The 18,559-nt window shown below is 41.1% G+C and overlaps 1 protein-coding gene across 2 annotated transcripts in view; it reads left to right on the plus strand.

The window, feature by feature from the left end:
* The first annotated feature begins 711 nt into the window (after positions 1-711).
* The window catches only part of RIC3 (RIC3 acetylcholine receptor chaperone), a 32,521-nt gene continuing 14,673 nt past the window's right edge, over positions 712-18,559 (plus strand). Inside the window, exons 1-5 of one of the 2 annotated variants that reach the window (XM_076344045.1) lie at positions 712-891; positions 8,620-8,843; positions 10,114-10,192; positions 12,329-12,422; positions 17,715-17,863. In XM_076344045.1, the coding sequence (XP_076200160.1) occupies positions 744-891; positions 8,620-8,843; positions 10,114-10,192; positions 12,329-12,422; positions 17,715-17,863 (694 nt within the window). In that variant the 5' untranslated portion in view covers positions 712-743. The remainder of the gene's footprint in view (positions 892-8,619; positions 8,844-10,113; positions 10,193-12,328; positions 12,423-17,714; positions 17,864-18,559) is intronic. The other variant, XM_076344046.1, reaches the window with a different exon arrangement.

Raw genomic sequence — 18,559 nt, forward strand, 5'->3', positions numbered from 1 at the left:
ATTAATTTAAAATATGCTCTGGACTCTCGTACATCTGTCCCGTGTGCTCAAAGGGGGGAAACAATTCCACGTGGAGAAGCCAGGCAGGCCATAGCCTCAACCACCTTTTTTAGCAAAGACTCTTTCCTCCCCCTACAGCAGTCTTACCGCCCCTGGCCCCTTCCCAGGCCGGGGAGAGCACTGGCAACCACACTGCCACTACCAAAATCGGCTCTCAGCATGGCGGGAGACTGCAGAGCTTTCAGCACCCACGGCCCACCTGCTCCGTCCTGCCATCACTGCCACCAGCAGATACCAGTTATGACACCACTGAAACCCTTCACAGGGGGTAAAAAAAGGTGCAGTGTAGATTTTTTTCTTCCCCCAGTAAGTTTGTAGTGCTGCAGTCAAGGGGGGGGGAAGACGACACAGAGTCTGGAAAACACTTATGGCGGGACTGGGAAGAGGGGATCCAAATGCCCCCTCCCGCCCTGACCTGCGTTTTTGAGGTTCAGGGCCGCTTCCATAAGGCCGCAACCCAGACCAGAACCAGGGCTTCCCACACCCCACTTCTCATCACCTTCCCTGCAGAGAAGACCAAGCGGCACCGCCGAGCCCTCCCCGCGGGCCGAGGCCGCCCCCGCCCACCGCCTCTCAGGCGCCGGGGCCGCCCCGCGCCTCCCTCTGCCCGCGCCTGCGCAGAGAGTAACGGTGCGGTAACGGTCCGATAACGGCTCCGCAACGGCTGCGGCGCGCGGGCCGCCATGGCGTCCTCGACATGCTGCAGGGTGGCCATGGTCTCCTGCCTGATGCTCTGCGTCTCCCTCCTCCTGCCGCGGACCTTCTTGTCGCGGGGCGGCGGGAGGCAGGAGCCCGGGGCTGCGCCGCTCGCAGCGCCCGCGCCGCTCGAGGGTAAGAGGCCGCTGCGGGCCCCGCCGGCGGCGGCTCCGCTGAGGCGAGGGCGGGTCGCTCCTTGCCGCCAGCCCCCCCGGCCCGGTACGCCGAGGTCCGTGTTTCGGCTGCTCGGCCGCTCGGGGGCCGAGCGTAAAATGCGGGGGGTGGCTCAGCGGTGAGCCCGGGGCGGGGCGGGGCGGGCTGTCGCCGTCGGCTCGCCAGGCGCTCGGCGGCGGGCCGCGCTGGGCCCGGCCCGTGAGCTCTCCGCCCCCGGGGGTGCTGCTGCCGCCGGGCGGGCTGTGTGCGAGCGGCGGGCCTTTGTTGCACGGCGCGTCTGGAAGGTGCTCTGCAGCCTGGTATGAAAACGTAGCGTAGTTAATCCTTCCCATAAGTGTTAACCATATCACTGTCTCATGCTCTCTTCTTAAAGACGTGTGGAGTGTCAAAGACTGAATTTATTCTCATCTTTGCTGCAATTTACCTTTTTTCTTTTACCCTCAAAAAAGATAGTTTTAAATCTTGCAAATTTCATTTTATTTGTTTTATGTGGGTGGGGTACCAAAGCTACTGAAAACAGGCATACTCATACCACGGTTTTTTTTGTTGTGATACATCACTTTTTATTTGAAAGCTTCATTATTTTGTTATTTTCTGTATGGAATGCTTTTGTTGTTGCATATGAAATAAAAGTTCATTTGAATCATCTTCATTGTTTAGTTTCCTACGCCGATATTTTAAAATTGGCTTTCATGCACCAGATTCTCATAATGTGCCACATGATGACTCATTTAGGCTCGGGTCCTGTCCTTGCAATCCCCCGAGCTATGTCCTTCTTGCCTGCCCTTCCACTCTGCATGACCCCTCTTAAGTTCTAGAGGAATGGGTTCATATAAGCATCTCCCATTCTTTTTATGCCCATTGCCTTTTACTGTAGGTTTTTCTCCTCAAGGCACTTCACAAAAGTAGCTAGTATCATAGCCCCAGGTCTTGGCAGAGAAAGAGTTTTGCCCAGGGCTGCCCGCAAGCCAGAGGTGTGGCTGATGGAAGTACAGAGAACTTCTGGGTTGTGCTGGATGCTGTCCCACAGGGACTCATGTTCAGTGACTTTATCTTCTGCATCCTTCCAACAGCCTGGTTCTTAATATGACTACACTTCAGTGACATTGATTTCATTTGACCAGGGTTTTTTAAGGACATTCAGGCTGAAGTTACTGCTGAAACAATGGTGAACCGAAATATATGACTTCTATACTATGGCTACCTTTCCATGGTTGCTGTGCGTATTCTTGGTCTTTAAGAACATGAATGTAAGTTCATCAGCACTGTAGATCTACAGGTTTATAGTTTCATTCCATAATCTCTAACACTGAAAACCTGAATGGTAGCTGATTTTTTTGATAGCACATCAAGAGCAGAACTGTGAGGGCACGATGCTGGGCCCCGCAAAGGCCCAGCAGACAGCACAGGGGCTCGGTGAGGACTGTGGAGTCACCTGCCTGAAGCAGAGATGGGAGCAGATGCTCTGGGAGGTGGTACCTGTCTCTCTGTTAACTTCTGCGCATGTGCAGCTCCCGACTGATCCCACAGTGATACCAGATGACGGAATTTGACAAACCGTTTTCCCACAGCAGTGCAGTCTTAGGCAGTTGTCAGTTAATGTTCTGGTGCTTCTTCCTTTGGCTGCAGGATGGACTGGATTGAATTGATCTGACAGAAAAATTAGCTTTAAAAAAAAAAAAAAAAACAACAAAAAACTTGCCCCCAAATTATTTTCAGTGACATCCATCTGATGAATGATGTTCATACCTGTTCTAGCACAGCCTGCTTTAAGCAGTGCTGTCATAAGCTGACTAATCACAGCCATAGTTAAATGCTTAAAATAGGTAACAAGTACTTTCCATCATCAATAGGCAGCATAAATACTCTTTCTGTCATCCTGCAGGAGATCACAGTACAGCACGAGTGAGTGTCTGCCTGGTGCAGAGCGAGCGCTCGGCATGCTCCTCTGTTGCACCCCAGCACCTGTCTTTGGCTGAGGATGTAATAACCTCACCTCAGCTGATCCGTTTCAGATGAGAATTTACAGTCCATATTTTCAATTCGATAGCAAGAATTTCATTACACCTGCTCTGTAGACCAAACTTTATTTCACCTGAATTTATTTTTTTATTGGAAGAATAAATCTTGATTGAACAGTTCAATTCATATCCCTGTCATTAGTTGTCCTCTTCAGTGAACTGGTAACTGCAGTTACCTGATGAAAGTTTCAGGGACTTGAAGTAATCATGTCATTCTTGAAGCTAATAAAGTGCTCATTGTAGTCTTGGGGGCAAAATGCCTCTGAATAAAACATTCTTAAAGTTTACTACCATTTGTTAGAACCCAGTGTTACCTGAAGGCTTTTTATCGAAACAGGCTTTAAGCATGGGAATGGCACTTTCTCTAATAAAGCCATTTTCAGAGGTCCCTTTTAGGAAAATGGTGAGCATAGTACTATAGAAGTTGATGTTATCTTTCAGACAGGAAGGTTGTTCTTTTTCACAGTAATAGTTTTATGTATATGAGAGAACTTAAGGAACTTAGTGTGAATGTATCACATTTCTAGCTTACTTCATGGACAGGTGTTGGAATTTTTTTTTAAATCTTTTGGAAAAGAGGAAAAAAACTACCAGTTTAAAAATTACTTTTAAGTCTAGTGTTCATAAATATATGCCATGCATTTTGTAAAACTACTCTCTAAGTTGGTAGTTTAAGAAAAACCTTCCAGCTCTATGGCAATAGGTGTATCATCTGTCTGCACTCTTATGAACAATAAAGTGGCATCAGCTTTACAAGAAAAATACACGACTGTTCAGATAATGCCTCTGCCCAACTTGGATTTGTGCAATGCACACATCAGTTGACTGCAGGAGTCCTTACTTAAGAAAATTAAGGTGTTTCCATTTTGGGTAGTTTTTGTGTTTTCCTTTTTAACCTCCGCCTGCAGTATTTAATAAAAAATGTTCAGACGTTTGACTGTATCCATGAAAAACACCTGTGCTGTGGTTTAAAGTAAGGATTTCAAAATTGTCATTCCTTCTAACTTTTTTTGGATAGATTTCTAAAGTTGTGGTGTTGGGAACACAGCTAGAGCTATTTTGTAAATGTCAGTAAAAGAGCAAGAACTAAATGAATGCGTACTGTTTGTCCAGTTCATCTTGATGTTACACTGCCTGCCAGAATCAGAAGTATTTATAAAAAGATTTAGAAGAGAAAAATACAAATGACTGCACATGTAAAAAATCTAAACCATGGGTCTTGTGATAGTGTATAATACTGAAATAGCAGCCTCAACAATGAGCCAAATGTGAACTTGTTGTGTTACGAAAAGGATTAATTACTTGTGCTTTCTGTGGGCAGAGGTGTTGGGGAAATTAGAAGGTGTTAAAGAATAGCAGCAGAAATTATATAGTGGCTTGAAAGAGAATTTAGGTTAAATGTCAAGAAAACAGTTTCGTTACAGATTATTCTAAGCTGTTATACTAAACATGGAGGGCTACGCAAGAAAACCTAGGAAGACAGTTACAGTCTAGAGAAGGTCAAGTTACTTTATCATGGAGTCCACGTGTCTTTCTGTGTGTTCCCACTTGCAGCTTTAGAACCCTTTGGCCAATTCATCTCATTGGACAGAGAGAGAGAGAAAATAAACTTTTTATGAAAATACACTGCTGAGAGGGGCTAAAGATTGATTCAAGAGTCCTGAGAAGAAGGCTTCAGTATGAATGCCTCTTTATTGGCATCTACCAGAGAGCGAGGTCTTGCATATCCTACTTCGCAAAAGCTTTGCTTAGAGCACAAGTCTTCTTTAAATATCAAGTCCAACAGAGCAGGGGAGAAACGTTTACAAAACTCTGAGTTCTCATTCTCACAAAGTGTATTTCATTTCTGATCCCTGTGACTGTCTGAAAAAGTGGTGGTTTTCTTTTTCACTCACTATGATGAACATTTTACCAGGAAAATGTAAATGGCACCTAAGCATCCCTAAACGTGGGAGTCAGAGTACAGTTTGAAGGTACGTTTGAGGACTGGAATTTGCATTGCTGAGGCAGGAGGGTAGTCACATGTTTTTTCAGTTAAAGCTTTTGCAAAACGTCTAGCTGGTTTGTTCTTGGGCTGTATTTTTTTGTTTGCTTGGTTTTACATGCACAGGAAGGAATAGTAAATGGCTTACTTGGAAAAAACACACTTAATCTTAGCATTTCTAAACCAAAGTAGTGTAATCATGGTTTTGGGATGGAAACGAAGAAAAAAGGCAGAGTGCCTACTGCAGAGCATGAGCAGAACTGTGGGTGCTGTCCTCCTGAGGAGCAGCTTGGTTGAGATTTGAGGGGCAATGAAAACAGCATCCTTTGCTTTGCTGTCAGCTTGGACAAGTCACACGTGCTTCCCAGACTGCCGTTTCCCGTCTCTAAACCTCCTCCTACGCCTCCTGGGGTCTGAAGAACATGCCCATTTCATAAATGAAGTCATGTATTGTAAGCCTCCTGATGAATGGAGTGCAAGCTTAATGTAGCAACAGCCCTTCCTGTATGTCAAACTTTATTTTTTTAATTATATGTGTACGTATGTATGTATCCCAGCATTTTACACCTGGTCAGATGTTGCAGAAAGACATATTATCTAAGGAGTTGTTGAATCGTACAATAACATAAGTCTAAATAACTTTATAAATAATCAAGTTGCGCTCAGTAGCAATTCCTAAACCCCATTAGGTAGAACACATAACAGCTTTCTTGGAAAAAAGACACTTGGATGGTCTGAATATTATCAGCTGGTTGGCTGTTGTATTAGGTGTGGTATAAATACACTTTTTAAGATTTGCGTTTTCCAGTTGAGTGTTAATATTGTCAAAAGATTAAAAAACCCACGGTAATTCTAACATGATACTGCTATTAAGGACTTAATCTACATTCAGAAACCTACAGTCTCTTAAACAACACAAACGTTAGCTGGGGCATAATTTCATTTCTGGACTTAAAGCTATTGAAGGCACAGGATTAGACAAAACGTGCTGTGCTTGCCCTGTAGCTGTTTTGCAGAGTTGATTTGAAGCATTAAACTGACAAATTATTAAACGTGTTGGGTAAACCTTAGGTAAAAAGATCACAAAGCCAGGTAGGGTGTATTCGGTGGAGTTTACCACATGCGGCAGTCAGGTCTGCATGAAGCTCTCAGGCTGTCGCAGGGGAGTTGAGAAATGTTTCAAAAGGAGAGCAGCGCTGTGGCACCTGTCAAAGCTAAATGGAGGTTAGCGCTCTTCCCTTCCCACAGCATGGAAAATGTCCTCTTGAAGTACTCGCCATCAGCACTGGCAACTGGATGGTGCAGCAGACAAGGACCCAACACATGCCCTTCTGTGCTCACATAGAAGTGTCACTTGATTTTGTTGATGGAGAGTATGCCATTGTCTCCGTTTGAAAGTGGTTTGTTTCGTCCCTGGAAATGTGGAATCCAGTCACATCACCTACCAGTGTGCTAGGGTGTTGGGTTTTTTAATAGGACGAGGTATCTTGTTTAATTGACAGTGGCATCCAAATCGCTATGCATTTCCATTTATATACTGTGTATTTGACAGCTTTTTGCATATGGTGCTTTTAAGTTGCCTGTGCCGTCGATTTCCTCTATAATTTGCATGGGTTTCTCACAATAAAAAGCTATGGAAAACAGTATTATTTTTTTACATAAGGAAGTAATTATAAAAGTTTAAAAATCAATAGGGAAGATTTAGAACTAGAAGCCATGAAATTCCCCTTTAAAATTATTTTAATAATGAAATGACTAGCGTGTGTCCCTTTGGCCTGATTATCTTTAATTGAATTGAATGCTTTAATGCACAAATGAGGCCTTGTGGATAATTTAGAAAACTATTCCCTTTAAATACAGTTTCACCTTTGTAAATTATTTTCTGCTTTCTTTATCTCTTTTTTTTAATAAATAATATTTACATGATTATAAGATGTTTGACAAAGGTTTATCTACCCTGCAGTTTCATCCCTATCTCAGTGATACTTGCTCTCTACACGACATTACACTTGTTTCCCCAGTGACCTACTGCTACACAGCATTCCTGCTGGAGCAATGGGACTTTCTTGTAAATAAGATGCTATGCTTTCCGTCACAGACTTTGAATAATTCACTAAAATTAAAGTGCAGGCTAACAGCTTCCTCAAAGTTAAGCCTGAGCTAATCTGAGAGCGGTTTTGGTCAGTAGTGGTATACTGGGCAGTTTCACTAAAGCCTATAGCACTCAAAGAACGTATGCCATCACCTAAAAGAAAAATGTGTTTTTAATAGTAGAACTTCACGAATTATTGGTATCACTTCCTAATACGTATTTACTGTCATTTTCTGTGCTCAGGAATTTAGCTGCCTATAATGGTGTTTCCTAGCAAGAGCAAATGTTAATTTAATTTTCTCTTGTCTTGCTTCTCATAAAAACATTTGCAGCTGGGTACTTACGGACGTAAAGTTACTTATTTTCAGTGCTATTTCAAACCTGTTTTTCATCTTCTTTATGCAAGTGCATGCAGCCTGCTCCAGCACCAGCGACCAGTGTCCAGGTTGCCTGACTTTCCTGCTGTGTGTGCCAGGGAGGGGGAGTTTTGCAGCTGGCATCAGGGGTGAGCTGCAGCCCGGACTGGCAGTCCCCATCTCTGGTGCTTCCACCCAATGCCTCCCACCACCAGACTCAGTGGTGGAGTAGCTGAGCAGTTCAGACCCAAACGGTGGAAGGCACTGCAGGGGCAAGTCCAGGTTGAGTATGGAGATAGAAAGCAAGATGTCAAGTACACAGAGGAGTAAAATAGTGAATTTCATGGCAAAATTGTTGAATTGATGGCAGCAAGAAAATAGAATACTGCATGAGCTTAGATTTCTTGAGATTCTAGTGCCTTTCAGTTCAATGAAATCGTCCACAGCACCATTTCAGGCTCTCTGCAGTCTTACTCTAGCATCCATGTGTCCATTTATGCTCACTCCCCTTTCTTGTTTTAACTACTCTCTGCGTCTCTCAAGGCTAGAAACCACTTTTTCCCCTCTAAAATGCTGAAGACCGTATGTCCCAAGCAATATTTAATCTCGTCTCTTATATTGCTTTACCCAACACCTTTTTAAGGAGAACAGTTTGAGGTGCCATCACTTTTCTTTATCTTTCATTACTCATTTGGTAAAAACAGGTAAAACACTGCTTCTTACGGCAATAGCCGAAAATCTATACCGGGCAAACACTGCAGTCATGTATCAGGACGCTAGATGGGTAGTGGTTTATATATTAACATGCCTTTCTGTAATATTGAAAGATCAGGCTCACAGCAGAAAACCAATACGTTGTTGGGGTTTTTTTGAGCAGAGAACCAGAAGTAAGAGTTTGGGTTTTCATCCTGTTAGGGATGCTGATTTATAGGGCCTTTGGACAAGTATATAGCTGTTAAACTCCGTGTTTTGTTAATTGCCCTGCCAGCTTTTCCTCTTCTTAAAATCAAGAGAGTAATTGTGCATACCTAACTCCTAGCACTGCATATAGTAAGTGGCTGAGGATTGAGTTTACAGACTTACTACTTACAGTCCAACAGGTTACTTTATTCATCAGTGGTGGTGCATTTAAAAGTGGAGAAAAGAGGTCAGCCGCTCCTGCTGCAATTTTAGGCTGCATGTAAAAGGGTGAAAAGTAATAGAAGAAAAATAATTGTTGTGTGTGTTTTTTTGCAGGGAAGCTTGGTCGCTTTCCACCAAGGATGCCTTACCAGGCCACTCCAGACAGCCGAGCTGCCCCTCATTTTCCAAGGACTCACCTTGCTGAAGCAGTTGCCAAAGCCAAGGCAGGTGGAGGTGGTGGTGGAGGCACTGGTGGAACTGGGAGAGGTCTTGTGGGGCAGATTATCCCTATATATGGATTTGGCATCTTCTTATATATCCTGTACATTTTATTTAAGGTAAGACCAACATAAATTGAAAAGTCAGGGAAATAACAACTAAAAAAACCTCAAAAGAGAAACGATTGGTTTCCATTTCAGCCTTGCTCAAGAAAAAATGCTTATGCTGGACCTTTGGCTGGTGGTTGAAAGATTGGTGTATCCTGTGGTTTTTGCTATTGCAAAGGCTGTAGCTAAGAATGCAGGGACAGGTTGCTGAAATCCTGTATTGGCCTCTGACCTCTTATAATTTTTTTAAGGATTTTTTTTTCCCCCAGGAAAATGTGTATGTCAAGAACAACGTTAAATTGGTTTTGAATATACACATAGTATTCTTTTCTATTATGTGTGACTACATATTATTTATGCTGTATATGTCATGTATTGTGTTATGCATTTAAAGTGGGAGAGAGGGAGTACAATTATTGCGTACCTTCTGGAACAAAAGCACCATGTTGTTGGAGAATGGGAGTTTGTAAGGTTCTATTGACCATGCTGGAACTACCCCAGCTGAGGAACTGGTTGCAAGCTAGTTTAAAAAAGCACAGCCCAAATTACCCTGAAGTGTTTCACACGTGATGTGACCTTCTCATGGATTTTTGTCATGCAGACGTGACTTGCATGTAGGTGATGACAGTCAGCTGTGTGGGAGGAGGGAGAAGTGGACTTGTGGAAATGTTTTTTCCTTTGAGTGGGGGCTGAATCCAGACTGAGCAGTCCAAACAGTTGAGCCTGCTCTGGACAGATGAGAGGCAAGAACGAGGTGAATTGGGTGAGCTGATCAAACCAGGACAACACAGAAGACGAAAGAAATAGATAGCCTGCAGCTTCTGTATAGAGCCAGCCAGTATCTTTGCTGCAGGTATAAAGTTGGTAAGGAATAATGGCAGAAAACATTGCAAGAACAAGTGGGGTCACATATAATTTCTTCAGAACCTGTCCTTTATTTCACAATAATTGCCCAATGCACTGTTTTTTCCCTCCTATACGCAGAAGAGTTACAGGATCAGGCTGGAACAGATAAATAGTCTAAAATGAAAAAGTTATTTTTGATGAGTTATGGTTTCACTATACTTAAAAATATCATTTGTTCCAAGTGTCTTTTAGGAGTTTTCAGCTGACAAGATCTCCCAGGCATCTTTCACGGTTGTCTGTTTTTGCTGCTGGGCATGCTTTTCTGTGGTTACTTTCTGGCATATTGTAGTTTTCTATGCTTTTTTCTGTTGCCTTTGAGGCATATATATTACTATTGCTATAACTCATAGAAGGGTCGTCTTTTTTCACTCATCAGCTGGCTTCCAAGGGAAAAACTATTGCTGGAGGGCGGAAATGCCCTACTGCTGCACCTGGAAACATGAAGAGGAAAATCAGTGAGTATGACTTCTGAGTTGTGTCTGTGTAGCTGTTGACTTTGTAGAGGCACAGTCCAACCAGGTTCTTCAAGTTCTGGGTACACTGTAAAGCTGCTGTTCCTCCCCGTAAAGAACAAGCCAGAAGCTTCTGTGTTGAAATGAGCAAGAGTTAAAGTGAATTACTGCACCGTCACTTTCTAATCTCATTCAGCTAATGAGACTCTGCAATAGTAGCCTGATCCCAAGCCCCCCTGGAAGCAATGTCTTTTCATGAGGTTCACGGAATTAACTGTACGGATTTGCTGAAAAGCTATGTAGCTAATGATTAAAAATAGATAATAGGATGTCCATCTATAATTATTCTATCATCCGCAATATTCCAGTAATAGTATATAAAGATATTATTAAAAGCTACCTTCATTTTTTTGAATTTATGAATTCTTAGCCATCACCAGGCACTTCCCTACTTTTTCCCTTCCCTTTCTGCAATGCTCAAAGTTTTGATGAGAAAGCAAACAGTATTCTGAAACATTATTGTGATTTTACCTAAACATCAGTGGGATAGATTCAACTATTTGTAGACATTTATTAGATAAATTAATAAGCTTACTATTGAAGATTGGATGAGTAGTTGCCATAACAGTATTTAAATGTGTTGTGTTTAGCTGGCTAAATTGTAATAGGAAAGAAAAGTACTTAGGGCTTTATAGAAAGTGCTAGCAGTAAGGTAATTCTCTTAACATAGCTGTAATTATCTTGACATTAATGCGTATATTAGGAATACCTAAGATACTCAGTGCTATAGATTGTATTTTCAGTGCACTTGTACTGCATTGTGCCTGGCAATTTTGTGCAATTTATTAGCAATGGTAATTGTATTTTTTTCTCTAATGCTTGGTAAGAGAAACTAACTTCGCAGTAAGTTAAATATTTACTGTCATTGTCACCCAAAGAACTAGTAATGAAAATTATTCTGCCTTTTTCTAGAGCTCTTCATTTGTATTCCTAAAGCATTCATTGCAAGCTGTAGCAGAGCAGGGGACAAGTCACTGGACTAGGAAACACTTTCATAATGACTTGGAGGGAGTAACTTCCTTTCTCTTTGCCAATTTCCCTTCCCCTGTTTTTAAAGTCTCAGACATGCAAAAGAATGACAACAGTGATACATTAAGTAATGACATTCTCTGCAGAATAGAGATCTTCCCAAAAGCAGGATGTTTGTGGATGGCTTTCTCCATTCCTACTATGTTGGAGTTCCGTTGTGCCTTTGTGCTGCTTAAACGGGTGTGCCTGTAGCAGCTGAATATTTAACTAACCCAGGCTGGTTTCATTTTGTTCTGCAGTTGGGAACAATGAAGTCTAAGCTATAGGATTTTGAGCATGAGCTACAAAAGCCAAACAAGGAGCTCAAGCATTTTTGTTGACGTCCATGCTGTTGCATCTTTACTGTTAACACTTTCAGCTAAATTAAAGCCAGTATGGGTGTTCCTGCGTGTATGCATGTGTGTCTACTATTGTACTATGGACACATTTTTTGAAAAAAGTGCAACCATGGAAATACTGTGCTTTGCTCCCCAGACAGACACCACGTGGCGAGCTGTTGTTCAGCCGGGTGAGCCTGGCGGACGGTTAGCACTCACTGCCTACCCTGGCACACCTGTGCAGGGTTGGATGCCATCAAGCCCATGAACTTTAAATCTTTGATAAAGATGTGGTTTCTCAAACCTCAGACTTGTTAGAAAATGCTCAAGTGATCTTTTGTCTCTGTTCCCAAGGACTTAACAGGGAAATTCCATGGGAACTATTAATTCTGCAGTAGACAGTAAAACACTATGGTTTCCTTAGAGAAAAAAAAAAAAAGGTATTTTCCCTAACTTTAATCTCCAGGGCATTTACAGTGGCCCACTCACTCTGCTTATTGGAAGGTTGCTTGGGAGCCTTTGAAAGAAGGTGGTTTCTGTGTGTCCTATTACCACTGGCAATAGTCTTCACCTTCTTATACCAGGAAAAGTAGGTAGAACTCTTTAAGCTGCATGTTTTAGTTTCCTCACAGCCAGTTTGGTTTGGTACAGCAAATGCTACCTGTGATAATGGGACAGGGATACATTTTCAAAGCTCCTACTGACAGATCTTGGGATTTTGTTTCTTTTACAGCTGACTATGAGCTCACTCAACTCCAGGAAAAACTGCGAGAGACAGAAGCAGCTATGGAAAAATTAATCAACAGAGTAGGGCCTAATTGTGACAGGTATGTTTCAAATTACAGCATTTTAAGGAGAGATTCTGCTCTGATTAGAAATTAAACCTTCTTACATTGGCTATATTAAAATAGCATTTTTATTACTACTTCAGATTGTAGAAATTTGATGTTACACATCACGCTTTTTGTTCTGCAGTTTTTCTCTTTTCAGCATCTATATTTAAAATAAATAATTTTTTCCAACTTCATTTTCCTTAAACAGAAAAGCAACTATCCCTACCCTCCCCCTTTGTACAGTGTGTTATTTGGAAGATAATGATAGGTATGTGTAAACAGAAAATAAAACGTCTACATTTAAAGTATATAAATCAACCTGTCTGCTGTGACCAAAGTAATATTCTGAATGATTCCTTAAAGAGAACCATTTGTTTCATGTTATTTTCCAGTTCTATGGATTATTTTTCTAAATAGAAATGCTGTTATAATCTATGTATATGCCTGTTAGAATATCCATAAAATATTTCTTTTAAGGGCAGAATTGTATAATAATCTGATTCCATAACTTAGTTCCACCCTGTAACCAGTAAATCCACGCATTTGCTTCTAAATATAAAAAAGAGAGTTGTAAAATCAGGATTTAAAAATATGTTTATTAATGTTTGCTGTAAATCTGAGATCACTATTCTACATTATAAAGAAACACTGGAAACAAGTCTATGTTTTCATAAGGAGTGTAACAACACATCAATAGGACAATGTATAACTGCAGTGTTTGAAAATTTCAATACCATGAATATTAAGGTGACATTTGCAAGCAAAAAAGATAGCTGTTCAGGTTGTAACATGTTAACTTTGTCTGGATCAGTCAATGCCTGTTTTAACCCGTTCTGTAGGAACAATTCTGTGCTGAACTTGCACGTTATGTTCATTTATGCTTCAAACCGCATTCTCTTTGAGTGTGTAGTTTTGCCCACTTTGCACCATGCCCTGTATTGCAGCTGCAGTTGTCTCAGCAAGACGACGTGCCAAACTTGCCTGTATTAGGCCAGGTTCCAGCAGGAGAACCCCTAAGCTGCCCTGGTTTTGTTAGTGAAACAGAGGGATACCATTTTGACTATTACTCATCTCTGTTTTGGAGAGCTAAAACAATGCTCTGTGTGTACCTTTAAGCTGCCAGAAATAGGCTTATGAGCTGCCCAGACATTGTGCTGACTCGCAGGATAGGATATTTTTTACTGAGAAAATGGGTTTAAGGTCTGATCCAGTATTTGTTCCACTCTGTGTTATTGGCTCAGAGCCTTTATTTAGTAGAACTTCCCTGCTTTGTTCAACCAAACTATTTATATAGATGGATCTAAAGGCCTCAGGGGAAATCAGAATCTGAATCTGCTAAAGAATTGTGTATGTATGTAGCCTCTTTAAAGAGAAGGGAAAAAGCACTTCTAGATGGAGCAAATAGCTGTTTTTCAAATACACCCAGACTTTCAAGCTTTCTTAATCTACACTGTGATACTCATTAAGTTCGGTAATACTGGATGAATGTCTTAAAAGAAAATGTTTGGTTAGAAAGTGTAATTACAGCACAGAGTACACTGCTAGGCTTATTCAGTATGGATTTGATAGATTTAAATAAAAAGGAAAGAGGAAGAGAGCAAAAATTACTTGAGCTCCATTTATTAATATGCAGTTAAACAGAAATCCTTACAAGAGGAAAGTAAGAGAAAGAAGTAACCGGTATAAAATCTAAACTAATGCTGAAAGACCCCAGGTGATACCATGGCCCGTTATACTAGATATGGCACAGCAACTCCCAGCCTGCCAAGTGAAGTATTAGGAGCCAAACCAGAGGACGTATTTTGCATTGTCATAAAAAACGATGGCCAGGCCAGGTCCTCAGCAACGTAACCACACCTAAAGTGAGAGACGGACAAAGATAACTGTTACCTATTGCACACGCTTAAATGGGTAGTACGTAGTACCTAAGGATGTAATGATTCACAGCTTTGAGAAAACCTAGCACTCTTCCCACCTCTTTTTTCAACAGGTTACAAATTTAAATGGTACAGTTTTGTAATTTATCATCACTTCCTATCACTAAGGGGACCTCAGTATCTTCAGTTTCTAAATGTAGACCTTTATAGTCCAGTATCTCTCAGTAGAGATGAGCAGCCTTGCTGGGATTTTGATGATTCAGAAATAAAGGCTTGATTGATGGTTATATAGGACGCTCTGCATTAAAAGCATGCATATTGCTTTTTTCCAGGCTTTTAGCAGAGTGTTTCAATGTTGGGACGGTGATATAATGGGTACAAAAGATTTCCCTACCCATTCTCACAGATGTCTTATCCATATTCTTTTCACCACTGTCTGTAAAATTTGGTAATTTGAAACCACTTTAAATTGAAGAATACTTGTAAATATTTTTCTCAATGGGAGTATTGTACAATACTATCTTTTAAAAAAAAATCTCAATTTCTGGTAATTAGGTAAGAGATAGAAATAATGCAGCTCGATTACCTGTTTTTAAAGTCCTGTTTACCAGGCTGTCAATTGGAAAAACTTACCTTTTTACCATAAACTGAGCAAATGTGATTGGGGGGGGGGGAGGGGGGGCGGGGAGAGAGAGAGAGGGGCTGTACTCTGTGGGGTGCTATTCTTGGGCTATAGCTGCATTTTAATAGTGATTATTTTAAGATCATGAAGAAGAAAAATACCAGTTGACATGTCTTAGATACCATGTTAGATTATGGATTTTCACTGCAGTCATGCTAGCTCTTTAGGAAACGTTCTGATCTCAGTATAAGAATAAAACCTTTACTTTACCTGTTAGTGAGCACTTTGGGACTCTACAAAACGTAAGCATCGCCACTATGAAAAGTAATAGCTGTGTTGGAGCTACAAACACACAGAGCAAAAATAATTACCTTTTCTTACACTGTAAACCTTTTGCATCTCTTGTTCTCTTAGTATTCATAAGTGCATTATACCCTGGTAAATCTCCCGTACGCAGGCAGCCAGATGTCTTACGTATTGCCAGCATCCTACAGTAAGTCTTCCTAGAGGCCTTAAATGAAGTAGAAGTAGTGCATGGGCTTTGGTTTTTCGTTCTCTACAGGGAAATTTGTCTTTTAAGCAAGGTATCTGGAGGAGGAATACTCTGAAATACAGAGAACTTGTGTTGCAATAAGACAGTAGTGTGAGTAATGAGAGTATCCAGCATATTAGGAATTTTCCTATATGAAATGCCACAGTGATGCAGCTGCATTGATTGATCCTATTATCTGAGCTAGCATATCTCCCCATTGTGCTAAACAGACAGGCCTCTTTGTCTTTATCCAGGTGATATATATTCAAATTACATACACTTTTGTCTATAAAAGGATTAGTTTGGCAGTTCTATTACAGCTTCTGTCAAAGGCAGCTAGCTGATGAAACCATTTCTTTTTATATGCCTCTTAATTCACATCTCAAATTCTACATCTGCATAACCCAGACTTTTGAGAAGATGCTGTCTCACACCTTCGCTTGTTCTGTGGAACAAACTGCCACCGCAACTTGAGGGGACTCAGTGCAACCTCCATACAGTGCTTGGACCATATCAGCTTTTCAAACTGTGGGGCAAAGTGCCCCCCAGGGGAAGCACAGAGAAGTGGTGTTTAGCCTTGTGATCTCAGTCAAACAGTTTAATCTGGGTAGCTGCTAATGAAACCAGTGGGTCTGCTCCTGAGCTAAGTTCAGTTACAGACAACTGTGTGCAACTGTGCACAAAATCTAGCCCAGGGTGAGTGCTTTGATCGCCGTCGCACAAACCAGCAGTATGCTGCTAATCTCTTTGGCTTTAAACCGGTATGACTCTGCTGCCTTTAGTGGAGTAACTATCGTGTCACCGTCATTCCCGTATATGTAGAGTAGCACAAAGTACCTATTAAAGTGCTGCTCTAGTCATGACAGTTAGTAAGAGGAAAAACTGAAGATGGGTGCTGCAAGTTTTCAAGTTTATGAGAATTCAGGTACCTGAAACAAGGTACAAACAATCACCTAAATCCAAAATCATTAATCTGTTTCCAGCTCCCCTCTTCCCATCTCACCCCTAAGATTCACTGAGCAGCTGTCTAATCTTGGAAATTACCTGCCTGTGTGATGGTCTGGAGATCACCAGAGATACCTGTCTGACCTCACGTACCGCTTACAGTTCAGCATTCTGCGTGTGCCGAGGGCCACCCTCTCTGGGTAACTAGGGGCAATAGATCCTGCCTAAAACTCAGCGAGATTCAAAAGAGCGCCAGAGTAGCCTCAGTCCCCTGAGAGGCTTGAACTGGCACTTACACAGAGATCAAACACCTGCTTAAAAACAACTTGGATGAAACAAGCACAACAGTCAGAACCATTTTCACCCCTAAGTACAGCCAGTGTCTCTCTTATTCTGACCTACTGAGTTAGTTAGTAGACCTCAGATCACCACTCTCCAAATACTTCTTTTTTGTCCGTAAGATTTTTAGGAGACTATTTTTCTTCCAGAGAAAATAACATGTAATGACTACATGATCTTATCTGTTGGAAGCATTTTTGTTACAACAGTAAGTAATTGTATTACCTGAACAGTAGTAATTACTAGAATCAGCAGTGTAGAACCAGTCAAAATTATAGTTTGGTTTTAATCTGATAAAAATCTCAGTCCTCTCCCACTCTGCCTGTGATTCTAAAAGGCAAGTTAAAGTTAAATGTAACACCTTCTTTTCATTTTTATATCTTCCTTCCTGCTTCTCCCCCAACTTCCCTGCCAGGCAGCATTGTTGACTCTGTATAATAACATGATGATCTGTCCAACTGACATTTCTTAATGAGGCCTTGCAAATTGAATACCTTTAATCGTCACAATTAGAGATCATTAGACTCTTGAGACTAATGTCTGTGTGAGACATTTTGATCAGCCCCACAAGTTGCTTTAAATGTAGGATAGGTTGTGAATTACATTTTCTTATCATGCTTCAAACAAGATATGGCCCTCGAATTCTCACCTAACACTCTTTTAAAGGCCAGAAATTTCTGTAATGTCTTTTGTACCGTAACTCTTGCTTGTGTGTCACTTTCATCTTGCTCTCACATTGGCTGTACCTGCCAATGTTCCTTTACCTGTTTAAGTTTGCAGGCTTTCTGGATAAATGGATAAACCTTTATACTGAACTGAAGTGCAGACCACATGCAGATGTTGAATAGTGATCATACTGCAGCCAAGTTTCTTCAGACTGTGCTGCTGGGACGGACCAAACAGTTGGGTTCAAACTCTGTTAATAGTTTGTAATAATAGTGGACTGAATTCTGGTGTCTAATATTTTCTAGCAGCACTCAAAATGTTACAACAGACCAGGAAAAAAGGTTACTTCAGCAACTCCGAGAAATTACTAGAGTTATGAAAGAAGGAAAATTCATAGATGGCATCTCTCCTGAGAAGGAAGCTGAAGAAGCTCCTTACATGGAGGATTGGGAAGGTAAGCAAGAGCCTTTCTTACCATTACTCTGACGAGAAGCATTGAATAAGGATTACTTACAGTCCCAGATCCTTCCAACATTTTTTGTTAACTTTATCCTTCCTTTTCAGAAGTCAGTGGTCAAAACTTTGCAAGAGGTGGTTTGTTTTCCCAACCATAATAGAAAGAAAATAGATTTTGAGGCATCCAGCATTTCCTTTAGTGTAAACACTACACTATCTGCTGCCAGAATTGGCATATGAATATTCACATATGCTCCATCTGCTGCTGGGTCTTGGCTGCTGTAGGTTTATATCTTTCCCTTTCTTTGCTGGGCTAGATTTCATGCAAAATCATAAAACCCTTGGAAATCAGAATCAATACGTTTTGGATAACTTACAGTTTTTACTTTTGATTGATTAGTCATTCTTTGTTTGCTCCAGTGTTGTAAAAGTCAACTCCAGGAAGTCTGTCTTTTAAAAATTCTTTATTTTAATGTCCTTTCTGTTCCTTGGCATTTACTTGTTACATAAATGTGTTTTCAAGATATCCTAGTTGAGCTGCTCACTATCATAATTTTAAATGCAGACTTAATTCTTTGCTCTTTAAGAAGCTTTCAAAGATGATCCAAAACATAAAGCATAAACAGCGGCCTCGAGCTCTGTTTTCTTAAGTCAGGTTCATGATGCATTTTCTAAAATGAAATGCACAAAGTCA

The sequence above is a fragment of the Aptenodytes patagonicus genome, chromosome 7, assembly GCF_965638725.1.
Source record: "Aptenodytes patagonicus chromosome 7, bAptPat1.pri.cur, whole genome shotgun sequence".
NCBI classification, from domain to species: Eukaryota; Metazoa; Chordata; class Aves; order Sphenisciformes; family Spheniscidae; genus Aptenodytes; species Aptenodytes patagonicus.